Source organism: Bos indicus x Bos taurus, chromosome 5 (genome assembly GCF_003369695.1).
Source record: "Bos indicus x Bos taurus breed Angus x Brahman F1 hybrid chromosome 5, Bos_hybrid_MaternalHap_v2.0, whole genome shotgun sequence".
NCBI lineage: Eukaryota > Metazoa > Chordata > Mammalia > Artiodactyla > Bovidae > Bos > Bos indicus x Bos taurus.
This window is the reverse complement of record NC_040080.1, coordinates 54,217,647-54,231,562: the sequence shown is the minus strand read 5'-3', so window position 1 is coordinate 54,231,562 and position 13,916 is coordinate 54,217,647. Positions and strand designations below refer to the sequence as shown.

Genomic DNA, 13,916 nt, shown 5'->3' with positions numbered 1-13,916 from the left:
CTATTACCTCATACCTTCTGCTCACATACACCTGTTCAGTTCAGTCGCTCAGTTGTGTGCGACTCTTTGCGACCCCATGAATCGCAGCATGCCAGGCCTCCCTGTCCATCACCAACTCCCGGAGTTCACTCAAACTCACATCCATCGAGTCAGTGATGCCATCCAGCCATCTCATCCTCTGTCATCCTCTTCTCCTCCTGCCCCTAATCCCTCCCAGCATCAGAGTCTTTTCCAATGAGTCAACTCTTCGCATGAGGTGGCCAAAGTACTGCAGTTTCAGCTTCAGCATCATTCCTTCCAAAGAAATCCCAGGGCTGATCTCCTTCAGAATGGACTGGTTGGATCTCCTTGCAATCCAAGGGACTCTCAAGAGTCTTTTCCAACACCACAGTTCAAAAACATCAATTCTTCAGCGCTCAGCCTTCTTCACAGTCCAACTCTCACATCCATACATGACCACAGGAAAAACCATAGCCTTGACTAGACGGACCTTCGTTGGCAAAGTAATGTCTCTGCTTTTGAATATGCTATCTAGGTTGGTCATAACTTTCCTTCCAAGGAGTAAGCGTCTTTTAATTTCGTGGCTGCAGTCACCATCTGCAGTGATTTTGGAGCCCAAAAAAATAAAGTCTGACACTGTTTCCACTGTTTCCCCATCTATTTCCCATGAAGTAATGGGACCAGATGCCATGATCTTCATTTTCTGAATGTTGAGCTTTTTTTTTTTTTTTGATTTTTAAAAAAAATTTTATTTTATTTTTAAACTTTACAGATTGTATTAGTTTTGCCAAATATCAAAATGAATCCGCCACAGGTATACATGTGTTCCCCATCCTGAACCCTCCTCCCTCCTGCCTCCCCATACCATCCCTCTGGGTCATCCCAGTGCACTTGCCCCAAGCATCCAGTATCATGTGTCGAACCTGGACTGGCAACTCGTTTCATACGTGATCTTATACATGTTTCAATGCCATTCTCCCAAGTCTTCCCACCCTTTCCCTCTGCAACAGAGTCCATAAGACTGTTCTATACATCACTGTCTCTTTTGCTGTCTCGTACACAGGGTTATTGTTAGCATCTTTCTAAATTCCATATATATGCGTTAGTATACTGTATTGGTGTTTTTCTTTCTGGCTTACTTCAGTCTGTATAATAGGCTCCAGTTTCATCCACCTCATTAGAACTGATTCAAATGTATTCTTTTTAATGGCTGAGTAATACTCCTTTGTGTATATGTACCACAGCTTATCCATTCATCTGCTGATGGACATCTAGGTTGCTTCCATGTCCTGGCTATTAGAAACAGTGCTGCGATGAACACTGGGGTACACATGTCTCTTTCCCTTCTGGTTTCCTCAGTGTGTATGCCCAGCAGTGGGATTGCTGGATCATAAGGCAGTTCTATTTCCAGTTTTTTAAGGAATCTCCACACTGTTCTCCATAGTGGCTGTACTAGTTTGCATTCCCACCAACAGTGTAAGAGGGTTCCCTTTTCTCCACACCCTCTCCAGCATTTATTGCGTGTAGACTTTTGGATCGTAGCCATTCTGACTGGTGTGAAATGGTACCTCATAGTGGTTTTGATTTGCATTTCTCTGATAGTGAGTGATGTTGAGCATCTTTTCATGTGTTTGTTAGCCATCTGTATGTCTTCTTTGGAGAAATGTCTATTTAGTTCTTTGGCCCATGTTTTGTATGTTGAGCTTTAAGCCAACTTTTTCACTCTCCACTTTCACTTTCATCAAGAGGCTTTTTAGTTCCTCTTCACTTTCTGCCATAAGGATGGTGTCCTCTGCATATCTGAGGTTATTGATATTTCTCCCGGCAATCTTGATTCCAGCTTGTGTTTCTTCCAGTCTAGCGTTTCTCATGATGTACTCTGCATATAAGTTAAATAAGCAGGGTGACAATATACATCCTTGATGTACTCCTTTTCCTGTTTGGAACCAGTCTGTTGTTCCATGTCCAGTTCTAACTGTTGCTTCCTGACCTGCATACAGATTTCTCAAGAGGCAGGTCAGGTAGTCTGGTATTCCCATCTCTTTCAGAATTTTCCACAGTTTATTGAGATCCACACAGTCAAAGGCTTTGGCATAGTCAATAAAGCAGAAATAGATGTTTTTCTGGAACTCTCTTGGTTTTTTCCATGATGCAGCGGATGCCTACACCTGTTAGCGTCTGTTATAATTTTACTTAATTCACTCAACAAACATGTATTAAATGCCTACTGAGTACCAGGCTCTGTCCTAAGAATTGGAAATACATCTGCAAACAAAACAGACACTCCCTGCCCTGCTCTGATGGACAAGTCTTCCCCCAGTATTTATGGGACTGGGGTGCAAGAATATAAATGGAAATCTCTGGTCTGCCCCTGTTGCTGCTGCTGCTGCTAAGTCGCTTCAGTCGTGTCTGACTCTGTGCAACCCCATAGATGGTAGCCCACCAGGCTCCCCTGTCCCTGGGATTCTCCAGGCAAGAACACTGGAGTGGGTTCTGATCTGCCCCTACAATTCCTTTAATCCTGGTTCTGTTCCCTGCTCTTAGAGACCCTCCACCCAGAAACATACACATGTTTCCCCAACACCCTTGTCATAAGCAGTAAGCCCTTCCTAGAGGAAGAGGCCAATGCTGGCCCAGCCCCTTGGCAGTTTGAGCAAGGAATTCTGGGGCCCTTAGATACTTGGAACAGGATCTATAAAGTGAGGTCATAGTCTCTTAACTCCTCACCCTGTGGGATGAAGAGCATCATAAGAGGACCAGAGCACACCATCGGTTGGCAAACTAAGGTTTTGTTCATGGAGCTTACCTTTTAGTTGGGAGAGGCAGAAAATAAATAAGATAATTATATTGTATCAATGTATTAGATGGTTATCAGTGCTATGGAGGGAAATAAAGCTGGGAAGGGTTATAAGGAGAGTATGTTCCTTTGTGTGTGTTTTGGTTCTAAAGAGAATGATCAGTACAAGTCTCTTTAAGAAGGTGACTGAACAGTATTTTTCATTAGAATGGATATGGGATGTTTATATTTGTTTGAACTAAAATTTGAACACATTTTGACTGAAGGAATGAGGATGGGATTTATTGCGTACCTTCTAAGTGTTATACTAGACATTTTATATACCTCATTCCAGTTAATCCTTGCTGAAGTCTAAAAGGCATTATTTTACAGTCCATATACCTAGTAAGTATCAGAGTAAGGATTGTATTTAGATGTAAAACTTCTAGAAGTCACGTATGGATGTGAGAATTGGACCATAAAGAAGGCAGAGTGCTGAAGAATTGATGCTTTTGAACTGTGGTGCTGGAAAAGACTTGAGAGTCCTTTGGACAGCAAGGAAATCAAACCAGTCAATCTTAAAGGAAATCAACCTTGAAGACTCAGTGGAAGGACTGTTGCTGAAGCTCCAATACTTTGGCCACGTGATGCCAAGAGCCGACTCATTGGAAAAGACCCTGATGCTGGGAAAGATTGAAGGCAGAAGGAGAAGAGAGCAATAGAGGATGAGATGGTTGGAAGGTTATCACCAGTTCAATAGACGTGAATTGGGCAAACTCCTGGAGATGGTGAGGGACAGGGAAGCCTGGTGTGCTGCGGTCCATGGGGTTGCAAAGAGTCAGATAGGACTTGGTGACTGAACAATAACAGCTTCAAAGTTTGTGCTGTTTCTAAAGAGTAAATGAAGGCATAGTAATTATAATAAGGAGTCATAAAAATATCATGCTATTACCTAGGTCATAATATTATCTTACCATTATTTAGCAAAGTTAAGTGGAATTTTATTGATGAAGAAATGGATCATTTGATATACTCACAAGTTCATATTTCACTAAGGATAGCAAATCTCAGGCTTTCCTGGTAGCTCAGTGGTAAAGCATCTGCCTGCCAGTGCAGGAGACACAGGTGTGATCCCTTACCTGGGAGAATCCCACATGCCATGGAGCAACTAAGTCCATGTGCTACAACATTTAAGCCTGTGCACTAGAGCCCAGGAGCCCTATATAGCCTGTCCTCCTCACCAAGAAAAGCCACTACCATGAGAAGCCCTCTCATTGCTACTAGAGAGTAGCCCCACTCACCACAACTAGAGACAAGCCTGCAGCAACAAAGACCCAGCACAATCAAAAATAAATAAAGAAAATTATTTTAAAAAAATCATAGCAGATCTCTTTTCTTTTGAAAATGTGGTATTGTAAGAGTGAAATGATAAATTTTGAGTAGTTATATGTCAAATAAGTATGTTGAGTAATTTCCAAACTTGTTAATGAAATATATCTGTATAATGGGGGCTTAGAAATTTTATTCTCTTATTAATACAGCTAACTGGAAGTTTCTATGACTTTTCAATATTTTGACTCATTTGTCTTAATTTAACTGGAGTCAGGCTTTCCTTTGTGAAGTACTATTTTCCTTAAACTGGGAACCTACTAATAATTTCAGTTTTAAAAAAAGTTGTGGCAAAAGGACTTTTCCAATTCTTGGCAGGTTTGAAGTTCATTGCAATTTTACTGTGGATAGAAATCTTTCCAAAGAGGGGAAATCACTCTACAAAGGAAAACTTTGAATCCTTTTCTCTCATGTGACTTGAACATAAAATGATTTTAACAGCCATGTATGAATCTGAAGATTATTCTTAGTTGTTTAGTACTTCAAAAGCACTTTCAGAAGGGAATTGTTTTGCTTATTTGTGATTCCAAATCAAATACACAGAGAGATTTGGAAAATTTGCAACAGGAAGTAATCTGAGTTCTATGTAGCCACTAATCTGGTGCAGAAAAATTCAACTTTTATGAACAAAGGAAAAGCAATCTCTTTTAAGTTATAAATACAAGTCAGTGTAGCTTGTATTGTATTAATAACTAAAATGAAGAAGCTGACTGTAAATTCATTTTTTGAACTACATTCCTAGAATCATTTTAGAGTTGACTGGGTCCTGAGAAACCTAATTCAACAGATTTCCTACTCTATAGGAAATTTCCTACTCTATACTACTCTATAGTAACTTTATGTGTTACTACATTAGTAACTATATAGTATCTACATATATCTTTAGAGTTACATATAACTCTCTCTATATAGAGTTATATATAACTCTTTCATATTTTTCACTTCACTTAATCTCGACAACTCTGTGAGGCAAATATTCCCATTTATGTGTGGATAAGTGAGAGATTTTTAGGTTTACCCAAGATCATCTAGTTAGTAAGTGATAGGGCCAGTATAAGAAGCCAGGTCTTTTGATGGCAAATCTGATGCCTTTTGCATCATATCATCTTGTCTTTTTACGTGCATTTCTTAGTTCAATATCACAGTGTTGGCTTCAGTGAAGTTCATGATCAATTAAAATCTGTGGGTCTTTTTCATATGTTTTTAAGTCAGATTCTCATCCTGTACATCTGTAATTGGTATTTTGAACTTAAATATAGGACTTTGTTTATCCTCATTCATTTTCATTTTGCTATTTTCTACTTATTGTTCTAGCCTTCTGAGATCTTTTCAGTCTTGATTCTGTTATCCAATTTATTATTTCTTCCAGCTGTGTGTCAACAGCACATTTTATAAGTAGAGTGTCTTTGTGATTATAGAATACATCCTAGTAGTCTAGTATTCTGTGTGCCTGTTACATAGTTGGAACTTAATAAGTGATAATTGATTTAAAAAGATATTTGTACAGGGCAGAGAAAAAACTCACATAGAATCTCTTACCAAAAAAAAAAAAAATATATCCTCAATATAACTACTTTCAGTTTTGGATATAAATATTGCAATATTACCATAGCACCATTATGGTTCTCTCTTGTATTTTGTTATGTTTATAAATAATGTTTTTCGTGGTAAATATAGTGGCTAACTAATTTCCTTTCTCATATCAACTTGTTATCAGTGTTTTAAGAATCCATTGCCTTATAACTCTAGTTTTCTGAAACTGGCCTACTCTGGCTAAGGACTAGAGAATTTCTATTGGAGGCCTGAAGAGAAGAAATCTAGTTGTCAAGAGGGCTATTGAACTTATTTTACAACTGTATTTATATAGCAAAAAGAGGTTTTTACTCAGATGTAAGTTTAAAATTAGTAAAAATAACTTTCTAAAGAAATTTTTATTCATATGAAGTGTAAGATTCATATGAAGTATAAGAGACAATGTCAGTTGTCTGTGTTCAATAATATAATTATTGTCTTTTTATGTAGAGTGTTTTATGAGTGATACTAGGGCTTCCCTGGTCAGACGGTAAAGAATCTGCCTGCAGATCATGGGTTTGCCTGCAGGATACCTGGATTTGATCTCTGGGTCAGGAAGATTTCCTGGAGAAGGGAATGGCTACCCACTCCAGTATTCTTGCCTGGAGAATCTCATAAACGGAGGACCCTGGAGGGCTACAGTCCATGGAGTCGCAAAGAATCTGACACTTCTGAGTGACTAAGCACGCATACATAAGTGGTACTGATGAAGGTTTTTCGGTGGGAGGTTGAAGTCCCTCAAGCCACCTGTAGGTGCCATCACTATTTGGATATTATGGGAGTGCTCCTTGCCAGTCACTTAGCGTCTGTTTGCTTTCATGGTCTTACCATACTCTTTATAACTCTTTGCAAGCAATAAATTTATAATTTTCTATATAGGCAGTTACCTTGGTGAAATGAAAGAAACATTGTATAAAAATATATTAACAGTATTTGTTTTGTAGATGGAAGTAAAAGTTTTTGGATAATTTGCTACAGTAATGATATGTAATATAAATTTTATTTTATTAACTATTTATTTTAATAGTTTTACTAATTGTTTTAATTCTCTACTTATGAAATTAATACTATCCAGAAAGGGATTAAAGTTAAATCCCTAGTTAAAGCCTTCAGTTGTATTTTAGGGCATCTCATGGTAGAACCTATTTGAGAGTAGTTGCATTCTTGTGGATTCATGAAGATCTTGCACTATAGCTCCATCCATTGTCAAAGCCTACTGTATTTCACTTTTTAAAAACATAGTTTTTGATCTTTTACATTTTCACATTTTTTCAATGTTGTGTATTTTTGTGCTTAAATGGAAGATAAATTCTAATTGTCTGAATCTTCAAGCAAATTAAACATAATTTTTAGTGTTCTGGGAGCTAGAGGCTCTCATAAATACCATTACTCAAAAAGATATAAAATTTGTCATCCTGAGAAAACTTGCTTTTATGAAGCAGCTGGACTGGGGACTATTCTCATTTCTTCTAAATTATAGTCAGTGGGTTTCATTGCCATTATCTCTGCAAACATCAGAGGGGGTTAATGCAGTTATCTCTCTGAATATAAAACACAATATATAATTACTGAATATATAATATAAAATCTTGCTGTTTTAGACTTCGTGAAATGTATCAATATATGCTCTGTGAGCTTTGTTCAGCATGATTTAGTTATACTTTGAAGTATTAATTTTTGAATTGTTGAAGTCCTCTTTATTTAATCATGTATTTGAAATTTAAACTTGTCTATTTCTGAAAAGGATTTGAGATGATTTCTAATTATTTGGAGAAATCTCACTATTATAATAACTAAATGGCATTATACAGCAGCTGCAATTGTTGAAATTTGCATTATCTGTGTAGATTACTTTGTTTTGAAATTAATTCCTCTTCTTAAAACAGCCACTGGTTTTATGTTTACAGAATGCATTTCCAAAAGTATTTTCTTGACATCCTTTTCAGTGCTTAAGAATTAAATTTAGCCTTCTAATTTTCTCCTGTTTCTCATGTTTTAAGATAATTACAGGAGTATACTTTGAATACTCAGCTATTAAATCACTTGGTCAGATCTTCTTGTTTGTTGTTGTTTAGTCACTAAGTCCTGTCTGACTCTTGCAATCCTGTGGACGGTAGCCTGCAGGTTTCTTTGTCCATGGCATTTCCCAGGAAAGAATACTGGAGTGGGCAGCCATTTTCTTCTCCATGGGATCTTCCCAACCCAGGGATCGATTCCACGTCTCCTGCATTGCAGGCAGATTCTTTACTACTGAGCCACCAGAGAAGCCCATCTTATTTCTTAATTTTGTAAATATTCAAGTTTTTAATTAAGAAATAAAGCCTTTCATTCAGCACTGTTTTATCTTGTTTCTTTGTTAGTTGCCTATTTTTGCTTCTTTTACCTTCTCCTATTTCTCTATTTCATCCTAGTGTCTCTCCCTTCCTTAGTTTCTTTAATTTCTTTTTTTTCCCTAAAAGAGTTTACTGTGTTAATTTGTTAAGATTAAAAGCTTCTATTTTTCTAGGATTATGTATATCATGTATGTCATTATTAAACTTACAGTAAAATCCACTTTCTAAGGCAACTCGGACATAGGAATGTGTAACAAAGGCCTTTGTAGAGTTTATAATTGATTTGGTAAGCTTTTACAAAAATTATCAAAAACATATACAAAACTGATATTACTGGGAAAAAAAAAGCTAATTGTAGCAGTGAATGAGTTTGCAAACTATGGAATATTAAGGATTAAAAGTTCCCAATAGATAATGAAATTTTTAAGGGAAATTTTTATGGTACCTCAATTACTACAGAGTATATTTCTATATAGATGAAAAAGTAAGTAAAAATAAAGGGCAAATTGCATATTTTCTTCTTCTTTCTTGTTACCAGATGAAGCAAACCTCAATTAGATCTCAGTTTGCCTGTACTTATAAAGATGACTGCATGATAAGCAAGGATAAATGGAATAATGTTAATTCAGCATCAGAGCCTTTGTGTGTTCTTCACATGGAAAATGACCTTTCTGGTAATTGACCTAATTGAACAATTGAATAACAATTTAATTCTAGTGTACTGATGGTTTTAACTTAAGTAAAACTAGATTTTTTTTTTGTAATGTAAAAGTTTATATTTTTAAAGACTTGAGTTTATTTTAAAAGTTATATCTAAGTACAAATTGGTATATAGAATTAGGACTTAGTTTGATTTAGTTAAATGTATTTAAGAAATAACTTGTAGTAGCATTTAAGGATTGTGTTGTGCATTCAGACAAAGCAAATTTATTGTTTGTAGGGATGAAAAGTGAAACGGTAAAATGAAAAGAAATGTGATAGTAATATTGCTGTATCTGTTAGTAATGTAATTTATATTTGATTGTAAATCATAAATTTTAAAATATTCTTTACTTTAAAAGTTTATAAAATCTCATGTGTAATAATTTTAAGTATTATGTAATTTCTTTCCTCTTTTCATCTTGCATAACAGAAGGTGTAAATTCTTCTGTTGGAAGACCAACAATTGGAACAAGTTCTGGAAATGTTCATCTGGGCAGAAGTGAAAAAGAAAAAGTAGCAAGAAAATCAAGTAGTCTGACAGGAAATACAAGCTCAAAAAGGAAACAGGTGGATTTGGATGATGAAAATATTCTCTGTGATAATGGAAATGAACCACTTCAACACAAAATTGTTAAGATACCTAAGACATCAAAAGATTTGCAGAATAAATTGGATGGCAAACTACTCAGAGTTGCAAAAAGCAATAGATGTACCACCAAGGACAAATTGATTACTGGCCAGACAAAGTTGACTCAGTTTTTTAGACTATGAAATTATCTTTTATGTTCTTTAGGTTTGTGTGTGTATATAAATATATATATATATATATATATATATATATATATATATATAAAACCATTTACCAAATTCTTCTACTTAATTTTTAAGCAATGAAGGTGTAAGTTATAGTGCTTTATTATTTTGGTCTGCAGTGTACGTATGGTTAGCATGTTAAGCGTTGTTTTAAAAAATACTAGTAAGTCATAATTATGCATAAAATTCATAAAGTTTAATGCACAAGTAAAGCAATCATTTAGGCATAACAATACCACTTTCTTTTAAAACAGACATTTAAAATAATACAAGTCATAGCAACATTAAGGGCTTTTTTCCCGAGAGGCAATTAAATGATTTTGCTTTCTTTTTAAATGATGATGTGGACCAACAGGCATCAGACTTGCCAACAAGGTCGATAGACTCTTCCCAGCATACACCTAAGCACTGAAGGAAAAACAAAATTGTTTAGAAGACTAGTATCACACAAAGTTGATTAGAAATAAAAGAATGGATCTAGTATAGCTAAATCTGAGTAAATTACAATTGTAATAACTAATTAAATACTTTTTAATTTCACATCTTTTGCAAGAGTCACGTAGTATCAAGTACAAGTTGAATCATGGTCTTGTTTGATTTTGTTATGATTGGACCCAAATTCCATTAAATTCAAAGTTCTATTTTATGATATTAAGGTATAAGAATTCAATTTTAAAAAAACTACTCACTGTCAAAATCTCTCCTTCCTATAGGAAATTTAGCTGAGTTTTCTTCATCCCCAATTTCTCTTTTTTCTTGTGTTGATTCAGTATTTTGAACTTCATTCTCAGCTGGAAAAGCTACAGATCCTTTTAGTGCAAGATAAGGTTTTATAGCCAGATTCAGTGGCAGGCCATGATTTAAGAAATTATGTTTGGAACCTGCATTCTGTAAAGAAAAGGTTGATTTGTGTTTTAACTGTTCTATTTGGAATGGAACTATAATACAATTGTGTAATATTCTTATTGATCAATTTAAATATGCCCTGCACTGTTTTTACCCTTTAAGAAATACTTTAGATACAAGATTTTCAGGGAATAAAAACTTTTTGAATAAGAGATATTTCCCAGAATGGAAGAACAACCTGGTATGTATGAAATTTGTTTAATTGTTCTAATGCATACTGTAACTTTTTTTCACGTGCTTCTGCTTATAAAAGTATCAACTTTACTTTCAAAGGATTCATAAAGATCATTCAAATTTCCATTGAAATAAAGGACAAGTCGCATTATCACTTACCTTTGAATTTTTGTTTTCTTCATCATTCATGAAACTGCTCTCATCATTTTTATATTGCTCCAGGGAAGGAACAACAATTGATTTTTCTGCGGTATCTTCCTTCTGAAAGGCTTTCCCCAGCCTCAACGTTTTAAATACCATGTCATCGTCTAAATTTCTTATCGACTTGGATGCTGAAAGTGAAATGCCTTGAGAAAGCAAAGAAAAAGTTAGTATTAATATGTAGGAAGAGAAACTCATTTTTGCCATCCTTAGTTTGATGTTTGCATAGAGTCAAACAAGGATGTATAAAATGAAGTGAAATTTCTCAGTCATCCTGCTTTGTAAATGATTCTTGCCTTTATATATTTTCCAGCTTGAATAGAAAGCACTTGAAAAACTTTCATCATTTTAGAAATGACTCATCAGATAGAAACCAACCTTTTGTAGAGCTGGTAATACCTTGTTTTGGTTTTAGTGGCATATTGTTTAAGTGTGAATTTTCTCAGAATCTTATTAGGATCCTTGGTAGAAAGCTTTGTGTTGAGGAGATTATAGTCTCTTGAAAGTGAGTTCTTATTAAGGAAGACCACAGGACATCAGACTCTCCATATTCTTTTCTTGTTTATTTATATTGTTTCCTTCTGTATATTTTCAATTAAGTACAATATTAAAACTAAAGTTACTTCTTTTACTCAGAATGTGTGTGTGTATGTGCTCATGCTCAGTCATGCCCAACTTTTTGCGACCCCATGGACTGTAGCCCACCAGCCTTTTCTGTCCTGGAATTTTCCAGGCAAGGATACTGGAGAGGGTTGCCATTTCCTACTCCAGGGGATCATCCCAACACAGAGATAGAACCTGTGACTATTGCATTGGCAGGTGGATTCATTACCACTATTGACACCTAAGCCCTTCACTTAGGATTATAAGGGTCAAAGTTTAAATACTTTCAATCCTGATTAAATTGAAATAATCTTCAAAAAGATTTTTTTTCCCATAAATGCCGAGGTCCATCCCCGGCTGATCCAGGGATTTCGAAGTGGGGACGGCGTCGGCGAGGATCAGGATACAATAGCTTCAGTTAGATATTAATTAGAGATGTAAAGAGTAATAGAATGAGGATAGCTCAGTAGGAAAATTCAGTGGAGAAAAGAAGCTGAGTAGCTTGGTTTATGCGGGAGACCAATAAAACTTCAAGACAAGAAGTTTGCATCACTTACGTAGGCCGCAGGCGTCCTTCCGTTCTCCCAAAGGAGAGGAGACACTGAGGCCTCCCCAGTCAGATCTTAGAAGCCCGCGCAAAATTAGTAAGCTTGGTGGGTTCCGTGCTCCAGATGGAGACGCAGCCAGAGTTTGAGAGAGAGAGCGACATGGGGAGACCAGTATTTCGAGGAACTGATCCCAATTCTTTATTTTCCATGGTCTACTTTTATACACTGAGATGTTATGCAAAAGTCATGCAGGGTCAGCAGTCCTGACTTTTATCAAAGTCAGGTGCTTCATACAAATGTATACAGAGGTCTTAGGGGTGTTACATCATCTTCTGGCCAGGGGGCCTGCTGACAATTTATGACCCTCTTCTTGTGACAGCGGTCAGTCAACCAGGACACTTATTTCTCCAGGGGTGATTATTCTTAAAAAAGACTCCACCTTCCGAAGGTACCAGTTAAAGTTACATTCCTATAGGGTGAGGGTGTAGTGGGTTTTAATTAAGGAAAGAATTTACTTAGCCTAAGGTCTAACGTGATTAATATCAAAGGTTAATACTTATTTCTTCTATATATTCATTAATGTGTGTAAGGGCAGGGGATGTGGAGACTTAGCAACAAACATTGGCTCAACAAATGAAAAACCCTTCAATACAATTTCTAATCAGCCCACTATACTTATACTAATGGTTTTCTAACTTTTCTAAGGAACCTGTTTTTAGAAGGTTTAAAGCATCTCATGTCTCTCACGGTTGGGAGGCTGTGAGCGATCACATGTGGCCGGACAAGCCTGTCAGGCAGGCCAGAGAACCTTCAGAGGAGTTTGTAGGTTAAAACACTCTTGTCACTCCCAGGAGTTTTTATTAACTGGAGCTCTAAGTTAACTCCTTCTCCTAAAGAAGTGGTGGGGGACAGCCCCCCATAAAGTCAGAGGTGTAGGTGAGAGCACAAAGTAGTAAAGTAGGCAGGCTCTGGTTATGGGGGTAGATGCTCGAGGATTTCCAGGGGGACTCCTGAGGCTCGATCCCGCCTTTGCATATGTTGAGCCTCCTTCCTCATGACCTTTGCCACGGGCGGAGTGCCTCACGCTGGCCCCCAACACATAAATGCTTGGAGTAGTCTTTGGTGTTTAAAGTATATATGCCTGTCAGATGTGTTTCTATCTTTGTATTTACAGAAGATTCAGTTCAGTTTAGTCGCTCAGTTGTGTTCGACTCCGACCCCATGAATCGCAGCACGCCAGGCCTCCCTGTCCATCACCAACTCCCGGAGTTCACTCAGACTCACGTCCATCGAGTCAGTGATGCCATCCAGCCATCTCATCCTCTGTCGTCCCCTTCTCCTCCTGCCCTCAATCCCTCCCAGCATCAGAGTCTTTTCCAATGAGTCAACTCTTCTCATGAGGTGGCCAAAGTACTGAAGTTTCAGCTTTAGCATCATTCCTTCCAAAGAAATCCCAGGGCTGATCTCCTTCAGAATGGACTGGTTGGATCTCCTTGCAGTCCAAGGGACTCTCAAGAGTCTTCAACACCACAGTTCAAAAGCATCAATTCTTTGGCTCTCAGCTTTCTTCACAGTCCAACTTTCACATCCATACGTGACCACAGGAAAAACCATAGCCTCGACTAGATGGACCTTTGTTGGCAAAGTAATGTCTCTGCTTTTCAATACGCTATCTAGGTTGGTCATAATTTTGCTTCCAAGGAGAAAGCGTCTTAATTTCATGGCTGCAGTCACCATCTGTAGTGATTTTGGAGCCCCCAAAAATAAAGTCTAACACTGTTTCCACTGTTTCCCCATCTATTTCCCGTGAAGTGATGAGACCAAATGCCATGATCTTCGTTTTCTGAATGTTGAGCTTTAAGCCAACTTTTCACTCTGCTCTTTCACTCTCATCAAGAG

At 36.9% G+C, this 13,916-nt stretch overlaps 2 protein-coding genes across 3 annotated transcripts in view; one reads left to right on the top strand and one right to left on the bottom strand.

Moving 5' to 3' along the window:
* The window catches only part of PARPBP (PARP1 binding protein), a 68,317-nt gene extending 57,494 nt beyond the window's left edge, over positions 1-10,823 (top strand). For both annotated transcript variants that reach the window (XM_027541969.1, XM_027541970.1), the window contains 2 exons: positions 8,609-8,744; positions 9,203-10,823. In XM_027541969.1, coding sequence (XP_027397770.1) covers positions 8,609-8,744; positions 9,203-9,543 — 477 coding nt within the window. In that variant the 3' untranslated portion in view covers positions 9,544-10,823. The remainder of the gene's footprint in view (positions 1-8,608; positions 8,745-9,202) is intronic.
* Positions 9,767-11,497, bottom strand: PMCH (pro-melanin concentrating hormone). The gene is made up of 3 exons (XM_027541972.1): positions 10,825-11,497; positions 10,275-10,473; positions 9,767-9,993 (listed from the first exon to the last, which is right to left on the bottom strand). Exons 1-3 carry the CDS (start codon positions 11,071-11,073, stop codon positions 9,944-9,946), a joined length of 498 nt encoding a protein of 165 aa, XP_027397773.1. The 5' UTR covers positions 11,074-11,497; the 3' UTR covers positions 9,767-9,943.
* Between the last annotated feature and the right edge of the window lie 2,419 nt (positions 11,498-13,916).

Excerpts from the sequence above, each read along its gene's own strand:
- PMCH (XM_027541972.1), bottom strand. The coding sequence starts at position 11,073 with ATGGCAAAAATGAGTTTCTCTTCCTACATATTAATACTAACTTTTTCT. Across the intron at positions 10,474-10,824 it reads AAGAAAACAAAAATTCAAAG|AATGCAGGTTCCAAACATAA; the intron begins GTAAGTGATAAT and ends TTTTCTTTACAG. Across the intron at positions 9,994-10,274 it reads AGGAAGGAGAGATTTTGACA|TGCTTAGGTGTATGCTGGGA; the intron begins GTGAGTAGTTTT and ends TTTTTCCTTCAG.